The 24,102-nt window shown below is 35.9% G+C and overlaps 1 protein-coding gene across 4 annotated transcripts in view; it reads left to right on the top strand.

Moving 5' to 3' along the window:
* The window catches only part of COBLL1 (cordon-bleu WH2 repeat protein like 1), a 179,398-nt gene that overhangs the window by 126,139 nt on the left and 29,157 nt on the right, over positions 1-24,102 (top strand). For 3 of the 4 annotated variants that reach the window (XM_027866004.1, XM_027866005.1, XM_027866003.1), the window contains 6 exons: positions 1,323-1,551; positions 2,400-2,438; positions 6,502-6,599; positions 6,732-6,968; positions 15,840-15,993; positions 16,460-16,534. In XM_027866004.1, coding sequence (XP_027721805.1) covers positions 1,323-1,551; positions 2,400-2,438; positions 6,502-6,599; positions 6,732-6,968; positions 15,840-15,993; positions 16,460-16,534 — 832 coding nt within the window. Of the gene's footprint in view, positions 1-1,322; positions 1,552-2,399; positions 2,439-6,501; positions 6,600-6,731; positions 6,969-15,839; positions 15,994-16,459; positions 16,535-20,083; positions 20,204-24,102 lie in introns of all 4 variants that reach the window. The other variant, XM_027866006.1, reaches the window with a different exon arrangement.

A 24,102-nucleotide genomic window follows, 5' to 3' on the forward strand; every position in this document is an offset into this window, starting at 1 on the left:
ATGAATCAATCAATAAGCATTTTACTAAGGGCCCACAATGTGCTGAGGAAAGAAATATATCTTGTAGTTTAATTCTAAAATACTATAAATTATACTAAATTGATATCATTTGGTTTAAAGACTCTTGTAGAAGTAGGAAAAAAATTGATCAAAATAACTTTTAGATGTTGACATAAAATTAGTCTTAATTATGTATGAATGTTGCTAGGAAGATGAATTCTAGGTTTCAAGGTCATTGAAATTCATCCATGTTCTTTTATTGGTTTTTAATTTTACTGTGGCCGCTAGGTGATGCAGTGGATAGAGCATTGGGCATGGAACCAGAAAGACTCATCTTCCTGAGTTCAACTCTGGCCTCAGATACTTAACTAGCTGTGTGACCCTGGCCAAGTCACTTAACCTGGTTTGCCTCAGTTCATCATGTGTAAAATGAGCTTGGAAAGAAAATGGCAAACCACTCCGGTATCTTTGGCAGGAAAACCCTAAATCGAGTCACAAAGAGTTGGACAGGACTGAAATGACTCAATGACAACCACAAAAACATTACTATAACTTTAATTTTTTTAACTTTTTAAGTTTTTTTATTAATTTATTTTGAACTTCTGTATACTTTTGAGTTTAAAATTTTTCTCCCCCTTCCTCCCCACCACCCTCCCAAAGATGGCCCACAATCTGATATAGTCTATACATATACGTTCCTATTAAACACATTTTCACATTAGTCATGTTGTAAGTAAGAATTAGAACCAATAGGAGGAACCACCAGAAAGAGGAAACAAAGCTCACCGGAAGAGAAGAAAACCTAGCAAATAGTAAGCTTCAATCTGTATTTAAATTCCATAGTTCTTTCTTTGGATATGGATAGCATTTTCCATCACGAGGCCTTTGGAGACGTCTTAGATCCTTGTATTGCCAGGAAGGGTTAAGTTTATCTATATTAGTCATCGCACAACGTGGCTGTTATTGTGTACAACATTCTCTTGGTTCTGCTCACTTCACTCAGCATCAGATCATACAAGTCTTTCCAGGTTTTTCTGAAGTCTGCCTGTTCATCATTTCTTATAGCACAATGGTATTCCATCACATTCATATACCACAACTTGCTCAGCCATTCCCCAATTGATGGGCATCCTCTCAATTTCCAATTCTTTGCCACTATAAAAAGAGCTGCTATAAATATTTTTGTATATGTGAATCTTTTTCCCATTAGTGTGATCTCTTTGGGATACAGCCCTAGAAGGGCTATTGCTGGGTCAAAGGGTATGCACATTTTTATAGCCCTTTGGGTATACTATAACTTTAATTTTTATATTTTATTTTAGCAAACTGTACGAGTAGTGATAAACTACAAGAAAACGCAGAAGACAGTTGTGAGAGTTAGTCCACATGCATCCCTTCAAGAACTCACCCCCGTTATCTGTAGTAAATGTGAGTTTGACCCTTTACACACCGTATTGTTGAAGGACTACCAATCTCAGGAGCCTCTTGACCTGACTAAGTCCTTTAATGACCTTGGACTACGAGAACTCTATGCAATGGATGTCAGCAAAGGTAAGACTCTTTTATTTTGTTTCATTTGATAGTTGATACATCATGTTTTCTCTACTTCTTAACTGGTAAATTAATAAAAGTCTGTGGGACTTTTGTACTGTGGGACAAGAAAGTAAGGGAAACTGAACCATAAAAACGTCACTGATTTCATCTCATGAAACTGGAATAAGGAACTGAATTTCTCAGTTAAAGTTGATAATTTCCATTTCTCATCAACTTAAAATTTTTTTGGCTAAGAATGGAATAGCTAACACAACTTCTTAGATTTAAACAGGAAAAAAAATGGAGTAACATCTTGTGAATTCCTTGTTCTCCTAATAAAGTGTGAAGTGGTATTGACTGACTGAAGTCCCATCTGTATTCATTTATTTCATTTAAGCTTAACAATATCATGTTAAAAATGTCCTAAACCTAGCATCTGATAAAAATTGGTTAAAAAATATGATTTTTTTTATACTTGGAGGTCTATAAAGAAGTGTTCCATGCAACTTTAACACATGGTAAAATAATTTCATATTCTAAGATTTGAAGATTTTTAAAGCATGTTGGTTTGGCATGCTTTAGAATAGTTTCTCAATGTATAAATGCAGGCATATGTGTTCCTAATAAATAATGATACTATTGTTTGGATTTATAAAATAATTTTTGTTTTTTTTATCCTTTTGAAGGAAATAAGTTTTGAAGAAAGAAAACAATTATTCTGCCTTTAGAAAATATTAACACTTTCCCTAAGAGGGTGTTAAGATACAATTTACACCCCTTTCTTTGACACAGTAACATTTTGAACTTGAACAAACATCATCATTATAGTAAACTCACCCTTTTTTTTTTACCCTCTCCCTCTATAGCTCCTTCTTTTACTGACTTCAGTTTATCATCTTTACAAGGTAAGAGCTATGGATTTGGGTTTTTAATATTGCACACAGTAGGTAGAGTGTGTCACACCATGATATTTCTACTTACTGGTCACTGGGTAAATTGAAAGTATGTCTAAGCTCAGTCCTGCTGAGCTTTCACAAATTGTTACCAACAAGGGCACAGCCAGCATAAATGCTCAGGTAGCTTATGGATTTTAATTTAGAGTAGCATTGATTTCATTCACTCAAATGTGCTTTCAAAAGTTACCACTCAGATTCTGAAAAATGTGTTACATCCATTCTTCTCACTTTCTGAACTTGCTATATCAGAATCTCAGAGCTAGAAGGCACCTTCAAGGTTTTCTGGTCCAGGCTCCTATGCAGTTCAGGAGCCCTGCTGACAATATGCTTGATAGATAGTTAGCCTCTTCCGGTAGGGAGCTCATTATCTTACAAAGTATACCATTCCCTTTTGGGAACAACCTTAATTGTTAGGAAATCAACCCTTTGTTGCTGCTTCTAATTCTGAGAGATTGCAATACAGTAAGCAGAGATAAGAATTTGCATGGAAAGTATCACCCAGAACATCTGGTTGGCTGGGCAATTTGTGCTATATTCTCAGTGAGTTTTACTTCTATTTATCTTTCAATTTATTCCCACCCAAATGCTTTCTACTATTCATCCTTCCTCAGGCTAATGGGTACCTGTGTAATTACCTGAAATTCGCACATAAATTGGTATATTTAAAGGAAATCATTCTAAAATGAAAAGCAAATGCTATTTTTCTTTCAAAGGTGAATTATCCAAAATAATTTTAGTGCAAATTTTTTAGATCATGTGGCTTAGTGAACAGTGGACAAGCTTTGACTTCATGAAGACTTGGGTTCAAGTCTGTACAAATGTGTGTACACAGAGTGCCTCTGTACACATACTGGCTAATTAACCATAAGCATATCACTCAGTTCTAAGTATTCCCAGACATATTACTAAGAGGACAAATTAGAAAGTGCCATTCTGTATCAGCAGAAAGTTTTTCTGCACTGGGAGTTTCCTACACTGATAAACTTACCAGTCTGGATGTATAAATTAAGTTATAGAATAGAATTAGTTTCTTATGGAAGAATTTTAGTTTTTTATCCCTTTTTATGTATCTAGGAAATCGTCTTGTTCCAACCAGATGAGTGAGAGCAATTCAAAACATTTTTTTTTAAGCAGAAAGAAAGGAAAAAATTATTAACACCTTGGGGAGAATTCTTTTTGCTTTTCTCTTCAAAAATGTTTTATAGTGATAGCAAAAATGCTTTGTTCTTTTTTGCTAGAAATTAAGACACTATAAGCCCCAGCTTTTTCATCTGTGAAACTGGGTAAGATGATCTCTCACGGACTCCTTGATCTCAATTTATAATTTGAAAAACACAGCAAATATGGATATTGATAATCAGTACTCATGAAAACTGTAAATTGGAAAGTTTTTGTTGTAGATTATTTCACATGTCTTTCTCTCTGACCTTCACTCTTCCCCAAACCTTATTTGGAGACTAAAGGGCATAGTGTAGACTACCTTAATTCAAGTAGTTGGTAGCTTAGCCAACATCAAGTATAGATGAATTTGTGGTCTGTTGAAAAGAGAATTGGGTTTAGAATTCCAAGTACTGTTCAGCTCCTCTCCCTCTACTGTTATTCTTCCCATCACTACCATGGCCCCATAGGAAACTCCCTACAAATATTGCCCAAGAGTTTGCTTCAGTAAAAAGGTAAGTATTAGAAACTTGGGACCCTAGTTCTGTGTCCGCTATGTCCGCCATTTACCTTTAAGTGCTTCAAGGTAACTTCTGTTACACTTCCACACCAAGCTTTGTGTTGCTAAAGGTTAAATACTAATTGTTCCATCCATAGGTACAATCTGTGAGTGATGGCAGCTGCCCCACTAGGAATCCAACTGGCCAGTTCCAGTTGGGCAGTGCTGCTTGCTCCTTCCTTCCTTCCTTCCTTCCTTCTTTCCTTCCTTCCTTCCATCCATGCTGGCTTAATTTTTTTTAAAGTTTCTCAGATGTATCATGTAAATAATATTTAGTTTAATTATTACTCATTGTCAGTAAACTCAGTATATAGAACAATTAACAGCATTGGAAAGTAGGGAACAAATTCCTTTTACATCACTTGAAATCACAGATTTTAGAATACTTTATTAGACAGTGATATCCACTGACAAAGTCTTAATATTGTAGCCCACCTAGCTTGGAGATATGGAGCCCGAAAAGGAAAGTCATGATGTTCCAGAAGCTAAGAGGGTGAATGGTGAATTTCATGTGTGTTGGGTGGAGCTAAGGAGCAGAGAAACTGCCAAGTGGCCTTCCTCATCCCCCCTTAAATTTTACAAACTCTTTTCTCATTTTGTTTCTCTTTCTGTCTCTGTTTATCTTATCTCTCTCTTATTGCCCCATGTTCCTCCTTGTATCTTTCTTTCTCTTCCTCTGCCTCTTTTATATTCCCCTTTTTTCTCTCTCAGGCTTCTCCCATGTTTCTATGTTTCTTTTTTAATTAGTTGGCCATGATATTTAGTTATTTTTATATTATTTGCTGTATATAGCAAATATACTTCATTTCCTGTTATTGATTTTAAAATAAGATAATAGAATGCCTTAGATTTAAAAAAAAAATACCCCCTGTCTAAAAAAAAAAACAAACCAAAATACCAAAAACTCCAAACCCTAACTCTCAATGAGGTTGTTTAACTGTCATATGACCACTTTTGTCAGAATTTTCTCAATAGAAAAGTTACCCATCTGAGAGAAAGGAAAGGCTGTTTTGCAATATTTTAGGATAATTTATCTCTAAGCAATTTGAAGCTGTATAACTTTTCCAACAAAGATTTTTTAAAGTGCCAGAGTATACATGTCCTACATTTCAGATTATAATTGAACTTTATTTGGAAAGACTTCACTTACTGCTAACATTGTTATTTTTTCATAATTAGGAAACACCTTTACTGTTGTAATTAGGGGGTAGGGTGCTGGTGACTTTATTAAAATCAAATTTATTGTTAAACTGAAAATAATGAAGATATGTATCTCTTCACATAAAGAAAGTTCATAGGGAAAAATATCAAGTATTGAAGCAGGTCAGTCATTTGGAAAAGTATGTAAACCAAAGCATCCGTTTTAAGTTTTCTTTAATGTTGATGGCATCCAAAGTGCCTGGCATCCATCAGTAGTTAAAATACCATAAGAAAAACCAGCAACCAATCCCTCTCATCACCTGTTATAAATCTTTTGCTTGAACTTTGTATCTGAGGCTTAATGTGATTATTGTATTAAGACCGTATTATCACTTATAGCTCTTTTTTTTTGAAAGTTTAAACACTTAAAGTCATTTGGCTCTGATGGTGTGGCTACTGAAGTAGTTATGGATTTCCCAAGAGAAACCATGCTATGTGATTTTTATAAATATCATGCAATGGGGATTTTGGAGAATGCTAATAGATCTAAGCAAACAGGATTTTTTTTTTTGGTGAGGCAATCAGGGTTAAGTGACTCGCCCAGGGTCACACAGCTAGTAAGTGTCATGTGTCTCAGGCTGGATTTGAACTCAGGTCCTCCTGAATCCAGGGTCAGTGCTCTATCCACTGCTCCACCTAGCTGCCCCTAAATACATCTTTTTAAAAAACTAAGAAAAATATGGGGCATTATGTAAATATGTCTATGTATAGACCTGGACAAATTTTATTATTCTGTAATCAAAGTCTTTTCAAATTTAAGCCTATGCTTGAAGCAAATAGTAATAACCATGAAGCTTTTTGAACAAGTGTTCAGTAGTAATTTGGATTCATGTGTTTTGCCGAATAAAATGTTATTTATAGTAGTTTAGCTGTGAGCCAAAAGCATAAATGAAAAGGAGAAATAAGTAACATAATAGACACTTTTCAAGGCCCAGTTAAAACAACTTTTTGGCATTTGCCTTCTTAAGATTTTTAGTTATTATTGAATATATACATATTTTAAAATGGACAGTAAGAAAAAGAAACCTAAGGAAAAGGAGGACTCATAATGAAACAAATAAGAAGAGTAACATGTCTTTTTTTTTTTAATTTTAGACTCCTGTCAAATATCTCAAAACCTAGACACTATGAAGGAAAAAGAAAATAAAAAGTTTTTCAGCTTTTTTCAACGTAGCAAGAAAAAAAGGGAACAAGTAAGCATTTTTAAAGTTAAAGATGCACCTTGTAATGTTACTTATAAACAAATCTTAGTACTTTATTTTCTGAAGCTTCCCTAATACTTATGGTACTTTCCTCCCTACCTCCACCTTTTTATTTTTCATAAGACTTCAAGTGCTCCAGCAACTCCATTGATAAGTAAACCTCGGCCAACTTTTACAAGATCAAATACCATTTCTAAACCATATATTTCAAATACACTACCATCTGATGTGCCAAAAAAGAGGAGAGCTCCCTTGCCTCCAGTGCCAACCTCTCAGAATGCCCCACAGGATCTTGTACATACTCAGACAAGACCAGCTTCCTGTGTAGTGAAATCTGTTAGTGTGGACGAAACAAATAAGGTGAGTTATTGTTCCTGTTATATGTTTTTAAACTGTTCTTTCTTCTTCAGTTACTAATAGACTTGAGAAGGGAAGATTTTGTTACTGGGAAAGGGGGAGTGTCAGGTATTACTGCTAGGAATTCAGTCTATATAAAGTTATATATATTATATAATGTTTTATTATTGTATGATGTTTATATATTTTATATAGGTTTTTTTTTACCAAAAGCAGAAATATGTGATTCATGATTCAGAAATTTTCACTTTGAAGAAAATAAATGATTTATTAATATGAGTTACCAGAAAGTATTGATAAGGTACTAAGGCTTAGGTAATGACTTTGTCCTAACACTTGGACCCATGCTTGCTCACAAGCTAATGTATATGTGGTACCCATGAGGCTCTTAGTTGGGAAGTCATTTACTACTGTTAAATGACCTATATACAAAGTTTTATGCATTCGTCATCAGATAAACCCTTGTCCTAAATGACTTTGTTGGCTGCCTACTGGGTTCATGGTAGCATCTTAGGTATTATACAGAAATTACACTAAAAAAAATGTGAACATGAGGAAAATAAATGCTTGACTTTGTGATTAAAAAGGAAGGAAAGTAACCGGAACCAAATAGTTATTGCCTTGTTCAGTCGTTTTTCAGTAGTGTCCGACTCTTCATGACCTCCTTTGAGGTTTTCTTGGCAAAGGTACTGGAATGGTTTGCATTTCCTTCTCCAATGGATTCAGTGGAGTTTATGAAGTTATTAGTGTCTGTCAGTATCACAATTGAATATTGGTAATAAAGGATATTCTTTTCATGAAACTATGATCACTTTCTTTAAGAATTCTTCTAAATGAAAATCATTTTCTCAAACCTTACTCCTTTCCCCTCAACTTCCTTCCCCCACACCCCCACCCCAGTCAGTGATACTATCATTTCCTCTGTTACCTCAGCTAACAGTCTCACAATCACCATTCGCTTTGGCTCTTCTTACTACATTTCTCTTCTCTCTTGCCTTTAGGGACTCCATACTTTCCTGATTCCTCCTTTTGTAATTGTTCCTTCTTCTTCACTGGTTATTTGTCCTCTTCCTCTAACTCTTTCAAATATTGATTTGAATATTTCTCCTTGACTCTGGCTGTAATGCTCTTCCCTTGTCTATCTATTCTCTCCCTTTTGGTATTCTTACTCACTCCCATCACTAAGTACATGAGCAGCTAGGGAAATTTCTACCCCTTCTATTCATCCAACAACTGGCTGGGGATAACTTAGTATCATTCTCATCATACGGCATGTTGTTTTGCACAAAGCAGAAGCTTAATAAATGTTTGTTGAGTGAGTGTGTATGTCTTGGCTCCTCTACTAGGTGATCAGTTCCTTCAGGTAAGGATCTTTGGTCATACCATATGTGTGTGTGTGTGTGTGTGTATGTATGTGCATGTGTATATATGTATATGTATACACACACACACATTTATATATATATATATTTATTTAATCTCCCAGGGAATTGAGCATAGTGCTATACATATAATAGATGTTTAATAGATACTTGTTGAATGAATTATTTCATGATTATCACACAATCACGATATACAAGGGGAGGGGGGAGTGACTTGTGCCACTTAAAAGTTGCAGTTGCTTTCAAGCCTTCCATTTGTATTTAATTTATATGTTTACATACATATTTAATATATCTAATATAAATGCAGGTGAACCACTTGTGGCAATGCATAAATATCTGATCAAGGATAAGACTGCAGTTTGCACCTTTGCAGAGAGTAGAAGGAGTGGGGGGGCGGGGAAGGAAGGATCCAGGATTGCTTGTCTCTGGGCAATCCCTTCTTCACTCTTCTATCTCTAAGAGGTATATTGGACTAGAATTATATGTATCTGTCACACATCAAATATCTATAGTCTAATGGTATGATAAGATGTTTAGGGTGAAAAAAAGAGCTACTTTTCCCTGCCTTCTTGAGGAGCGGAGAAGATGGAAGGGAAAAAACATTTAGTAAGGGCCTGCTATGCTCCACGCACTGTGCTATTTGCTTTACAATTATTATTTCATTTGATCCTTATGACAACCTTGTGAGGTTGGTTTAAACATGTCAGGTTAATTTTAGCAAAGGATCAAAGCAAATGTTATCAGTGTAAACCTAATCTCTGCATATCTATATTTCTTGTTGGTTTTGACTCAAAAATTAGAATGATCATTTAAATGAATTAAGCAGCTCGAATGCTGAAAGAGATAAAATGTGACAGAGCATCTGGTTTATTTTGCTTATCCATCTATGAAGAATCTCCCTAGGTAAGCTGATTATCCTGAAGAGAACATTTCTTTTTTGTGTGTGAAAATAAACCACAAGAGAGCGCTGTTTAACAAAGGTACACTCCTTTGTTTTTTCTCGAAGTTTCATTTTTCTTTTTAAGTGAGAAGAAAGCATACTTTAATAAAGGAGATGAGAAATGTTGAATACTGTATAACCTAAATTTTTTTGGAAATAATATAACTTAATATTACAATTTTATATATTATCTAAGTGTTTTGTAGCAGAGAAAAATAGATCACCAAATGAAGGTAGTTGATATCTAATTATGGTCCACAAGTGATTTGCAATTATGATAGCTGTCTTTATTTTGGGCTATCAGGTTCTATATTAATATTTTCTAGTAGTTTTTGATGAATTAGTGGACACACAAATGGTATTTCAATATATGATGTCTGCTTCAGGGAACAGACTTTCAGGTACAGTTAAAGATCTACAAAATACCATTCCTCCTCCCCCAACCCCAAAAATGGCCATCCATACTTTCTCATGTCTGTCTGCATTTAGTAAGTTAAACACACTCCTTTTCAGTCAGCACCAGATCTAAATTACTCACAATACTAAGAATTATAATAATAAAGTTTAGAAATTACACTGTGTCCATTCTCATTTGAGCCTCATAGCATACGTCAGAGGTAGTTGCTATGTCATCCCCATCTTACAGATAAGGAAAGTGAAGCTGAGACATGGCCAAGGTCACAAAACCAGCAGAAACTGGACGTGAATCCTGGCCTTCCTGATGATGAAGTAAGCTCTCTATCCATTATACCATTTGCCTCTCTTATGTGATAATATATGTCAGTCATCTGAAAGATACATCAGGCTTAGCCCGTCCTAGCAATTCACATATAAAAATATGTATTCACACTTGATTTGTTTAATTTTGTTTTATTCAGCCGAAGCATTTTATGATTCTTCTGTTCTTTCTTTATGGGTCACCCCCCCACTGTTTTCACAAAGGAAAAAAAAATGAAAAAAATTTATTTCATGCTTTATTTGGGTATCAATAATTGCCCTTTTAAACAGGATTGGCAAACTGAGGACCCTGAAAAGTCCTCTTTGAGCTTAAATATTATGGCTCTCGTGGGAATATACACTGGAAAGGCTACTGGTCTTCTAAGCTAATTTTATTTTATTTATTTTAATTTTTTTTTGGTGAGGCAGTTGGGGTTAAGTGGCTTGCCCAGGGTCACACAGCTAGTGTCAAGTGTCTGGTGTGAGGCTGGATTTGAACTCAGGTCCTCCTGATGCTCTTTCCACTTCCCACCTAGCTGCCCATTCTAAGCTAATTTTAGCAGATGATTAAGTAGTTTCCAAAGAATTGCTGAAGGGGGAAAATATTTTCTTTTCCCAAAAGTTTTTCTTTAAAATTTCCATCTAAAATTCAATTTTTAGTCCAAAAATAAGACTGAGTATGGAGTGAGGTGGTGGCAAAGAGTGCATTTTTTTTCCATAAAATAATAGGTCATTGAAAAAAAAGGCAACTTTTAATTAACTCAAGTACTTCTATTCTCCTTTCCTTGGTGTTTTAGACTAGGTATTAATTTCCAGTTTAAACATGAGCCTGTTTATATTTCTGAACAAAATTTCAATGAATAAAAAGGGGGACACAGAGTGGTGTAATGAAAAAAAAACTAGTGAATTTAGACTAAACAATGACTACCACGTGCAAAGATCCTTGACTTAAACTTCTATGGAAGTCTTTCCCAATCTCCTTTAAATTGAGGGCTTTCCTCTGTTGTTTATTTCCAAGTTATCCTACATATAGCTTGTTTGTACATAGTTATTTGCATGTTGTCTCCACCATTAGACTGTGAGTTCTGTGAAAGCTAGAACTGTTTTTTGCCCTTCTCTGTACCCCTAATGCTTAGCACAGTGCCTGGTACATAGTGGGTACTTAATAAATGTTTGTTTTCTGATAGAATTGAGTTATCTGTAATCGTTAACTTGAATTTATTTTTTTTTTTATGAGTAAACCTCAAGTATTTTTTATTTCTTTTGCCCCCACCCCCACCCCCATCCTCCATTTTATAATGACAGAACAGAGACTCAGAAAGTTGTTAACTTACCTAAGGTTATACAGTAAATGACAGATTTGAAATGAAGCATCTTGATTCTAAAATCAGTGCTGTTCCCATTATATCACACTGATAGTTTGTTCTATTTAGTTTAAATCTAAGTAGACTTAACTGAGTCAAGGGGGAAAAAAATCTCATTAAGTTTATCCAAATCTAACATTCTTGTTTCTTTTGTGTCCAGATATGGTTGGGGGCTACGACTTTATATGATACATAGCATAGGAACTGATTCTAATTTCTAATTTTAATTAAGTACTTTCCCCAAAGAGGTAGTGCATCTTCTTATCTAGATGAAAATAGCTCCTTTTGTCCATAATCTTTATCCGAAGGCTAATGATCCAAATACCCCACTTATATTTCCCCCTTTAATTTGTCCTCCTTAAGACTGTCTCCCAGTTGACTGTTGGATTTCATGGTTGGAGGAAGTATAGTTAAACTGTAGTCATTACTCATCACCTGAAACCTAGTTATGACATGTCACAGCAGGCTAACTCAGACTCCTTTCTGACAACTGGGTCCCTCCCTCCCCCTGAGGTAAGCTCAAGTGTGATTGTGCCTTTTATGAATGTCTTTTCTGACCACATCACTGCTCAAGTGATGAACGTTCTTTCCCTTTCATGCCATACCTTCTCAGTAGTGATAAAATTACCCTGAAAAAATAAGGTTATAAAACCTTTACTGTAGCCTACCATGCACGCTGATTTTACCACTCCCTTCCCAGTTGCCATCCCACAGGCTGAGCAACCACTCAAGCCTGTTTTAACAAATGTACAGAATAAATTCAATCTTAATGTAGGACTGAAACCTGTCTCTTTGTGGAGACACTAAATCCTACATATATAGAAAAATAAATATCCTGAACAAATATGTCAGCTTATTCTAACGTGGGATTGTTGCAGAGGTGTAGGTTGATAAATGTGGCTATGGTATTTGACAAGGTCAGAAATCTGCTGTCATTGAGTTTTTGAATTGTGGAAAGATCATCAGAAGAGATTTGTGGGTCTATTTATGCCAATTCTACTCCTTCATATTATTCTGTGTGAAGCAGTCTGCTTAATTGAGGCACAAACAAAAAGTCTTTTGAAGATGACCTCCAGGTCTAACTCTCAAGCAGATATTACTCCTGAAGAAATGAATGTCATGGCTGGGTTTTATCAGGTAATAGAAAAGACAAGTGACAATGATGGAGAAACTGACATCAGTGACCAGGAGAAAAACACATTTTTTATCACTGATCAGCCAAAGAAGGAAGATTCCTTCATTGTGGAACCCTAGAATAATAATAACTAGCATCCATATAGCTCTTTAAAGTTTGCAAAGTGCTTTATAAATATTGTCTCATTTTATCTTTACAACAGCCCTGGAGCTAGGTACTATTATTATCCCTATCTTACAAAAAGGGGAAACTGAGGCAAACAGATTAAATGACTTGGCCAAGGTCACGCAACTAGTTATTGAGGCTGGATTTGAACTCAGGTCTTCCTGACTCTAGGCTTAATGTTCTGTGCACTATGGTGCCAAAAAGCTGTGCTGCTATTAGCATGAGGAAGGCTATGTGAATACACAGTATTACTGAACCTCTGAATAGTAATGTGCTTCATAATAGTGTTTTACTGTAATTTTTTTGTGGATCCCCTGAAATAAGGAGACCAATTTCCTTGATTCAGCAATCCTACTAGAATGCATATACTCAAGAGTAGTCAAAGACAGAGGTGTCCATTATATACCAAAATATACATAGCTACAATTCTTTGTGGTATCAAGGAACTAGAAACAGAGTAGATACCCATCAACTTGAAAATGACTGAAAAATCCCATCACATTTGAATATCGTGAAATATTGTTGCTCAGCGAGATATTATGAATACAAGTTCAGAGAGATGTATATGAACTGATGTAGAGTCAAGTAAGCAGAACCAAGAGAATAATGTATGTGCCTGCAGCAACGTAAATGAAAATATCACTAAAGGAAATTGAGCTCTGAGAGACTGACAAGTTGAAGGACCTGGAAAACAGATGGTGGAACATGCCTCCTGCCTCATGGCAACAAGTCAGGAGACTAGTAGTGAAGAATATGGGATTAGAATCTATTAGATGTTTGTGCCCAATTGTTCTTTTTCAAAAGAGTGGTTTAGTCTGGAATAGAGTGGGGGGGAATGGCATAAAGACAAATGACATCAACTTTAAAAGTAGTTTTCAAATGCCATGTTCATGAATACCTTTAATAAGTAGAAGGCTATAGTTGAATGTAAAGAATGATAACAAGAGTGGATTTAGAGATCTTTGTTTTTCAAGTGGGTCTTCAGAAATAAAGTGAACTGTTTACTAAATAGTGTTTTTGCAATAAATTTCATTGATGGTATTGCAAATCTGAGTGTTTTTGATCCATCACAATGTTGTTTCTCAGTTCTCATTCTTGACCTCTTTGTAGGCTTTGACATTGTTGATCACCCTCTCCTCTCTAGGTCTTTGGAACACCATTTCTCCCAGTTCTCCTCTGACCACTCCTTCTCTGTCTTCTTTTTGGGATCCTCATTCAGGTCATCCCATTTAACCATAAATGTCCCATTTGATTCTGTCCTGGGCCCTCTCCTCTTCTCCCTCTACATCACTTCACTTGGTGATCTCATCTGTTCCCATGCATTAAATTACCATCTCTAAGCTAATAATTCTGAAATCTACCTATCCTGCTGACTTCCAGTCTCACATCTCCAACTGCTTTTCAGCCATCTCAAACTCAACATGTCAAAAACTGAACTTATTATATTTCCCCTAAACTCTTCCTACCTCCTACCTTCTCTATTACTGTAGAGGGCAACACCATCCTCTCCATTCCTCAGGCTGACAGCTTTGTTGTCATCCTGATTTCTCACTATCTCTCACCCCCCATATAAATCTATTGCCAAGGTCTGTGGATTTCACCTTTGTAACATCCCTCAAATATACTCCCTTCTCTTCTCTTATGCATTGCCATTGTTTCAGTGCAAGCCTTCATCCTCTCATGTCTGAACTAGGGAGTTTACCTGCCTCAAGACCCTCCCCACTCTAGTTTATCCTCTATTCAGCCACCAAAATGTTTTCTGAAGGGACAGGCCTGCCCATGTCAAACCCTTAGTCAGTAAACTCAGTGGATCTCTATTGCCTGCAGGATAAATTATGAAATCCTTTGTTTGGTGTTCAAAGCCCCTTTAAAACTTACCTGCTCCCCCTCACCTCCACCTTTCTGGTTTCCTTACATCTTGCTCCCCACAACATGTACTGATACTAATATCCTTGTATTTCTCAAACAAGACAGTCCATCTCAGCTCTGGGCATTTTCTCTGACTGTTCCATACCCAGAATGCTCTCCCTTATCTCCACCTACAGGCTTCCTTAGCTTCCTTCAAGTCCCAACTGAAATTCCATTTTCCATAGGATACCTTTCCCAACTCCTCCTTTTGTGCCTTCCCTCTATTAATTATTTCCTACTTCTCCTGTATATAGATTGTACTTACATATTTATTTGCTTGTTGTCTCCCCCATTAGATTGTAAACTCTTTGAGGGCAAGCACTGTCTTTTGCCTTTTTGTATCCCCAATACTTAGCACAATGCCTGGCACACAGTAGCTTTTAAGAAATGTTTACCGACTGACTAGTACTTGGTCTCAGTGTTTTCCCTCCCCTGTTTTTTCTGAAGAACTTAATTATACATTCACAGGATCACAGTTTTTTGGAAGAGATCATGGAGGTCATGTACTTCCGCTTACACATTTTACTGTTAAGTTTGCCCATGTAGCTAGTGGAAGAACTGAGACTGGGCACCAGGTCCTCTGACTTCAAGCCTGATGTTCTTTCCATTGCACTATAGCCTAGACTAGGAGTACTTAACCTAGGATCCATGAACTATGTTCCCTCTTCTCTCCCATCCTGGGGTTTGTAAACTTGTTTATCTGTTGTCATTGTTGTTGTTTTTCAATACGTTGGTAACTTCCAATATAATTGGTATCTTTTGGAATCTTATGAATTGTATGCATTTAAAGACCTCATAAGGAGTCCATAGCCTTCATTTCCAAAGGGTTCATGACACAATAAGAACTCCTGTTCTAGCCTTTCTCTGTTTACTTTTGATTAACATAGATTTGATTTATGTAAATTAATGTGACACTTAAACTGACAATTAACTGCCAAATACCATTATAACTAGCATTTATATAGCACCTTAAGGTTTACAGAGAGCTATACATAAGCTATTTCATTTGATCCTCACAACTCTTGGATATAGGTACTGCTTTTTTCTCCATTTTACTAATGAGGAAACTGAACCTAAAAGAGGTTAATTGACCTGTGCAGGGTCAGGTAGCTTGTGACCCTGTAGCTTATAAATTCTGAGGCTAGATTTGCACTCAGGTCTTGACTTGAGGTTCAGTGCTCTATCTTTTGTTCCATGTAGCTGCCTCATAAACTATCATTAGATAACAAGCTAGTGTGTTGTTTGTTTTACTTTTCTTAGGACCATTCTGGAGCAGGCATAGTGAGGACAGGATCTCTGCAGCTCAGCCACACATCCTCAGCTAATTCATCTTTGAGAAGGACAAAACGCAAAGCACCCTCTCCACCTTCTAAAGTTCCTTCAGATCAAAGTTATGAGGCCAGTGATGTGACAGGTAATGATATGACTTTTTCCATTAGCAGTGCTTGCATATTTTGTTTTTTAATTAACCCATAGAAATAATAGTAAAATAGCATTTAAGCTAGATCTTTATGTTAAATAATTTTCATATTTATCTCTTAAAATTTGTCCTTTAAAAATGGTTTTTTTCTTAAACAAGAAAAGTCAAAGTAATAAAACCTGGTGGGGGAAAATATGCAGAGAATTTTTCTATTATAAAATGCGTGTGGGAGCCAGATTATAAATTTGCTATCCATTTCACAAAAGTACTGATATTCTGATATGTGATAAACTAAAAAGAAATGGAAATGCAAACTTAATTTGAAGGTCATAAAACTGGCTAATAACATAACTATTCACACACACACTTTTAGATAATAGTATGTCAAGGAATTAATTAGAAAATTTATTTTCTTTGTACATATGACATTTTTGTGATAATTATTTTCTCTTCGTTTTAGCACTGAAATCAGTAGATACAATTCCGAGAGAAAGTATTCCAGAAGCAAATCCTCCTGAAGTTTCACCTGATTCAGGTAGTTTATACCCTATAAACTCGGGGGTTCATGAAAATAGGAATTATGTGTGATGGGCTAAAGTACATAAAAAGTAAAAGCCATGCAGTAAAAGTAATGGGGATTATTATGAGAAGCTATGTGGCATAATAGATGCGAAGCTAATCTCCGAAAAAGAAAAGACTGGCTTCAAATCTGAAGAACAAAATTACGTAGTTTGGGAGTCCTTGATGTCATTACTTTTAAAGGCCCATAATGGGAAATGACTAGCTTTTGTAATGATAAAAGCTATGTAAAGCACTTTCAAAGCTCTAAGGTATTATTATTAGAGCATAAATCTTTGTCATTATTATTAGAGCATAAATCTTAACCTCTTAGTGCCCTAGGCACCTAAGACTATAAGTTGCAGAAGATGCCAGTCTGCATTGGTAGAGGGAGTTTCAATAGCTGGGAGTTCCTATGCCAATGAAATCTCTAGTCTGACCCCCATCATCCTATCCTTAAAGCTGATCTCCTAATTTTGTTATTGGGGTTTTGGGGGGGGTTAATTTTTTTGGTACAGATTTGAGGAAGGTTTGTACCTCTTCCATATGGGTTTTTTTTGTTTGTTTGTTTGTTTGTATGTTTGTTTTGGCGAGGCAGTTGGGGTTAAGTAATTTGTCCAGTGTCACATAGCTAGTAAGTGTCAAGTGTCTGAGGCTGGATTTGAACTCCAGGCCCACTGTACTACCCAGCTGTCCCAGTTATATGGGTTTCTTAAACAGTATACTCATCCTTGAACATCTTTTTTTTCCGTATGGTACCATGGGGGTTGGTTAACATCATTCACCCCAACCCCTTTTAACTGACACATGATGATTTGTAAAGTACTTGGGCTTCCCAAAAAGTAAAGTTATGAAGGTTTGAAGTAATGTTTCTTTATGCCATTTTGGTAGTTGGAAATTCAGAATTTGGTTATCAAATCCATTCATAAAGAACAGGGTTACAACATAAACCTCAGCAAAAAGAAAAGGAAGGAAGGAAGAAAAGAAAAATGTTTCCAACAGAATAGATGGTCTTTTTATTCAATAACAATCCAGTAACATAATTTGAAGTTTTATTAACATATCTATAAATCCATTTGATCTATAAATGTTTTCATGAACAACAATTAAACATCCATTAACATCAAGAACAACAATATATTTACTTGATTTTTACAGTTACTAATTTGTGGAAAATGAATGTAACACATTAGGAAGGTCATGTGGTTCTAGTAGCACCTTTGTATCTTAGGGATAGTATGAAGATGTGATTTCCCTGGTGTAGGGGCTTCCCTGGAAAGGAACCTTCTTCCTCTAATTCAGATAGGTCTTCTCTGAAATTTAAAGTGTTTGAGAGTTACCTAGAACATTGAAAGGTTAAATGACTTGCCCAGAGTCACAGTCAGTGTGTGTGAAAGGTGGGTGGCAAAGTGGATGGCGCCACTGGGTCTAGAGTTAGGAAGGCTTGAGTTCAAATAAGAGCTTAGACACTTACTAGCAGTGTGACCCTGGGCAAAGATGATTAACTTTGTTGGCCTCAATTTCCTCATCTGTATAATGGATAATATCTAAGGATCAAATGAGATAATAATTGTTAAGTGCTTAGCTTAATTCCTGGCACATAGTAAGCACTATATAAATATTGGCTGCTGTTGTTGTTGATATTGTTGTTATTAAGGTGGGATTTGAGCCCACATCTTCCTAGTTTCAGAGATGGCTTTCTACCCAGCACACAGTGCTGCCTCTGTTATTTAAACATTGTCTCAATGAGAAGATGTGTTTGAGAATGGCACCATAGACTAATATGGAAATATGTTTTGCATGACTGCTCATGTATAAACTATATCAAATTGCTTGCAATTTGGAGAGAAAATTTGGAACTCAAAAATGTTTTAAATGGATGTTAATTGTTTTTTCATGTAATTGGAAAGAATAAAATATTTTAAAAATAAAAAAGAGAATGGCATAATAGCTATAATAATGCTCTAATACATGATCATAAATATGGAAGGAAAAATATTACTATACTTCAAATATTTTTCTTGAATGGTATTATTCTAGATTTGAAAGCTTTTGCAGGACTTATGCATTCACTTCCTGTAAAAGAAAAATAATTTTTATCAATGAATTTGTAAATAGTGAAAGCACTGGACTGAGTGTCTGGGGACCAGAATTCTAGCTTTGCTGCTTTGTGGCTTCAGACAGGTCATTTCACTGTTAAGGACTTTAAGTTTCTTCTATATAAAATGTGGGAATTGTACTAGATCAGAGATGTAAAATATACAGCCCAAATGTGACCTGCCACAATCCTGAATACAGGAACCAGATTAAAGTGTAATTGGGAGATATTTAGCAAAATAAAAATACAATAAAATATAGACATTAATATATAGTTTTCTAAGTTAGTATGTGAACCATTGCATCCTTATGGATGGTTTAGTGGTCCCCATTTCTATTTGAGTTTGACACCACTGGATTATACAATCCCAAGGTGCTTTGGTCATGGAAAGGGCAATGAATTTGATGTCAGAAGAATGAAGTTCTAATTCCAGTTCTGCTACTTGCTTACCTCTGTGACTTTGGGCAAGTCACATAACTAATTTGGGCATCACTCTCCTCATCTGTAATTCCAAGGGATTGGACTCATTGACCTCTAAGGCCCCTTCCAGTTGTAAATATATGAACCTATACGGTGAGGCTCCTTCTGACTCTAAAATTCTGATCCCTGATGCTACTGCTATGTAAAATAAATAACAGTTACATGCTTTAGACCCCAAGAAATATGTACTTTGTTTCTGTCTTTGCCAAACTATCTAGCACTATTCTGTGGACCTAATGGGAGATGATTAAGTATTGTAACATGTACTTTAGGGCAGCTGGGTGGCACAGTGGGTAGAGTGCTGGGCCTAGAGTCAACAAGACCCATATTCATGAGTTCAAATCTGGCCTCAAACACTTATTAGCTGTGTTACCCTGGGTAAGTCACTTAACTCTGTTTGCCTCAGTTTCCTCATCTATAAAGTAAGCTGGAGAAGGAAATGGCAAACCAGTATGTTTGCCAAGAAAACCTCAAATAGGGTCACAAAGAACCTGACATGATGAAATGATTGAACAAGAACAACAAAATACACACTTTTAAGATTGGTCATCATGTGTTTTGTATGGGGAAATTTAAGATTAGCCTGCTGTATTTTTCTCTGTCTCTTTTGTGGCAAAGAATCCCAAAGCTCTTTGCAGATTCTGTGCCAGATTTGTGTTCTACAAAGGACACATCTTAAAGAAAATAAAATATTGAATACTGTGCTGTGTGCTCATTTCAACCACAAAAGAGAAGTGAAAAGAAAAGAAAAAGCATTTGGAGAGGGCATATGCATTATTCTGGTTTTAACATCTGCTTGCTCTCACGGGCCCATTCACCTTTTCTTTTGTCTCAATCTCCCCTTATTTTATCTACATGTGAGAGGAATCAATCTTGTTTTAAGTGACTTCTTAATTTTTATTAACCTTTAATGTAAGTGCTCTCATTCATAAACTACTTCCTTAACAGATGCTTCACTTTGCTTTGAGCTACCTGGTCATGAACCGAGTACTGTCGTGATGCTGGCAGATGATGCTCCTTATTCTGATTGTGCTGAAACTCCTGAGTTAACCATAACATCACTGAAATGTAGGTGGTGGGAGCTTGTTTCCTTAGGCTGCTTTGCTTAAGATAACATCTATCAAATGCTTTCACTTGCCGACTTTTGTTTCTTCTAAAATGCTTATAAAAGGGTTGTCCCTTATAGAAATGATGCTCCTTGCTTTCACTTGTAATGTTATGCAGGTTTTAGACTTTTTTGATTTTTCTTCCATTCAGACTTGCTTTCAACTTCATAGATGGAGATGACCGTCTAAGATGAATGAAATTCGTGGATCTGAATTTCTAACTTCTCTTCTGTGCTTAATTCTTCTGCTTGCTTTTGTACTGTTTCCTGTTTGATGACATTTGTAACTTTCATTTCTATAGGATATTGTATTCAGGAATTTGCCTTATCTTACTACATCCTTACTAATCTTAGCCCTGAATTTATTCCCGTAGACTTTGACTGCCTGTTGATTTTCTTTTAAGTTAATTACTGGGATGTTTTTGTAACAGATATAAAAAATTTTAAATATTTTCAGTGTTCCTTAAGAATACTACTAAAAATCATTTAAAATGCTTTAGTGAAGTTCCTAGTAAGCAGTTTCTGCATGAATTTATACCTTTGACAAATATATTCTTTGAAAGTATAAAAAGCTTTTTAGATGGAATGACATCGATTATAATCATAGAATTTTTAAAACATCTTAGAGGCCACCTAGTCCAATGTTCTAGCCAATAAAAGAACTCAAGATATTTAATAATATATCTTTCTTTTTATTTTACTTTTGGTGAGGCGATTGGGGTTGAGTGACTTGCCCAGGGTCACACAGTTAGTGAGTGTCAAGCGTCTGAGGCTGGATTTGAACTCGGGTCCTCCAGACTCCCAGAACAGAGCTGTATCCACTGCACCACCTACCTGCCCCAAGATATTTAGATTAGAGAAGGGAACATTCAGGGACAGAGATGAGAGCTGTCCTTACTTATCTGAGGAACTGTCACCTATTAGAGGAATTAGTGACAAAAAGGCAGTTTTAAGTCTTTGATGTCAAGAAAAGCTTCCAAAAAGTAATGTATTTAAGAAATTAATTATTTGAAAGATGACTGTCTCAGGAGGTAGTAGGTTCCCCGTCGCTGGAGGGCTTCAGGCTTAAGCTCGATGTGTACTAATGTGTTGTAGAGGGGACTCTTTTTCAAAGGTCAGTTGGACTACAGTCCTAAAATTGTTTGCAAATCTTAAATTCTGTGATTTTTTTCTGTGACCCCAGCTATTTAGCTTCATTACTCCTGGGTTTTTTTTTTTTGTTTGTTTGTTTTATTTGTTTTTGTATGTAGGTCTGAAATTTGGTCTACAATATTTATTAAACAAACCAACCTTGATATTTTCAGATCTGTGGGAATTTATATTGGCCAAATTGCAAATGTTCTTTTTGAACAAAGGGAATATAATGGAACTGATTTTTTTTAAGTCATCACAACTTGAAAAAATACTTTTCAAAATTGCCTTACAAACCATGTAAGTGCTATGTAAATGTCAGCTAGTATTATCATTAGAACAAGAATGGTTCTTGACTTAAAAAAATACTTAAATCATCTCAGGGTACATCTCCAGTTAGTGAAGAAAAATTTAACCCCCTGATAATAACTTGAATCAGAGGTTTTTTAATCTCTCAGATCTTCATAATTTAATCCATTGAGCCTAGTTCTCCTAGTGAGTGCATTTTGCCTAGTTATTAGGATTGGACATTAAAATTTTTCACAAATGATACTTTAGTAGCTTGAAAGTTGATTTATTTTCTAAACCACCTTCTTTACTCTTGGTACAAGTGTGTAGAAGAGTCGGATTGTTAGCATGCCCTCAGTAATATTGTAGGTCAAATTAGGATAATCAGTCAATGGACATTAAGCATTTGTGTGCTGTTCTAAGAACTCAGGTTATAAATCCAAAGAATCAATATTTACTACTGTCAAGTAGCTTACATTGTAAGGGGGAGGAGATAATTACATAACTAGACAGATAGGTAGATAGGCTAAGTGTATAACTATATGCAGAATAAATATGTTGAGAATAAATACAAGGTAATTTGGGAGGGAAGGCTCTTGCACTTGACTAGGAGAGTCAGGAAAGGCTTCATGTAGACAGTTATATCGGAACATTTTCTTGAAAGAATTGAAAGATTCTGTGATGCAGGTGAGGAAGAAGTACCTTTCAGGCATGGGCAATGGCCAGTGCAGAGGCACAAACACAGACGTGGAACTGTGTGGTAAGAAGACTAGTTTGGCTGGATCTCAGGAAATCTCAGGATTTAATTATGGTACAGTGAGGCTGGAAAAATAGATTAGTGTGCAAGGTTGGAAAGGATCTAAAAGCTAAACAGATAAGTTTATATTTTTTTCCTAGAGGTAAGAGGGGGCCACTGGAGGTTGAAGAGGAGTGGGATGTTCAGATCTTAGCTTAAGGAAAATTGCTTTGGCAGCTATATATTGAATGGACTTGAGTAGAGAGAGACAAGTCAGGAAGACCAAATAGCAAGCTGTTACAATAATCTGGGCCAAAGTGGATGAGGGCCTTAATTAAGGTAGTAGTTATATGAGTAGTGAGAAGGGGTTGGATACCAGAGATGTGGAGCTAGAGATGGAAGCTGATTATCAAAGATAATTCAGAGATTCCACACCTGGGAGACTGGAATAATGGAAATGGAGAAGTTTGAAAGAGAAAAATACTTTTACAGTACTTGCTACATCAATCAGTTGAGCATTTGTTGAACATCTATTGTGCTAAGTACTTGGTATGTAAAGACAAAAATGAAACAGTCCGTGCCTTCAGGAAGCTCATCAGAGAAGACAACATGTACATATGTGAGTAGAGATAAAGTAAGTTAGATGGGGGAACAGTAACAATAGGGATTAGAATCAAGAAATGGCTCATGTAGGATGTTGTATTCTAGCTAAGCTTTGAAGAGAGCTTGGGATTTTAGGAGAGACAGGAGTGCATTCTAGGCAAGGGAGATGGCCAGACTGGACATGAGATTTGTGCATAAAGAATAGCAAAAAGACCAGTTTCTCTGGACTATAGAGTACATGAATTAGTGCAAATAAGCGCTTTATTTATTTTTATGATGGTGACTTCATGTCTTTCTCTGGTAAAACTGTACTCTGATATCTTACCTTGGTGAGGAGGAGACTCTAGGTTATCAAAGGCAATGGTAATAAAACTCAAACCCTGCCCAGTCCTAGGAAACTGTAAGGCTATGATGTGATGTCAGGCTGGGCTTGATTCTAGATGGTGTGTCTGGCTCCTGGCTTTAGAGTGATGGATTTTTACAGCCACAGCAATCCTTAAAGAATCTCTACTACTCTGTCAATGTTTTTTCAAAATACTTTCCATTTTATATTAAAATGTCATTTAGCAAAAAGGAAACAAGTATGTTTTTGAAAGCCTCACTTGAACTAAATTTTTGTTGTCTTTGAGTGCTTTTCCTCCCCAACCCCTCTTAATTCTTGTTCCTTCCCTCTGTTTACTATTCCCTATTTATCCTGTGTATGGCTTGCTTTGTATATATTTGTTTGTGTGTTATCTCCCCCGTTAGAGTATAAGCTCCTTGAGAGCAGGGACTATCTTTTGCCTTTTTTTGTATCCCCAGCCTCGTACATCATAGGTACTTAATAAATGTTTATTGATTGATTGAACCTGAATGGTATTATCTTATGAAAAATAAAATAATAAACTTTTGTCCCATATATTTTTATACGTGAAAAGCTTAACTACTTCAGCTTTAAAATTCAGGCTTACTCTATAGCTATTTTCCTGTGCTGTATTTGAAAGAATAAATGAGGAAAATCTTTTTTTTAATAATATTGACATCTGATATACTTGGTATACTACTTTGTAGTTCAAAAGTGCTTACATAGTACATGCATCTCATTTTATTATAAAAGTGATCCTG

The sequence above is a fragment of the Vombatus ursinus genome, unplaced genomic scaffold (assembly GCF_900497805.2).
Source record: "Vombatus ursinus unplaced genomic scaffold, bare-nosed wombat genome assembly UNPS02014779.1, whole genome shotgun sequence".
Lineage (NCBI taxonomy): Eukaryota > Metazoa > Chordata > Mammalia > Diprotodontia > Vombatidae > Vombatus > Vombatus ursinus.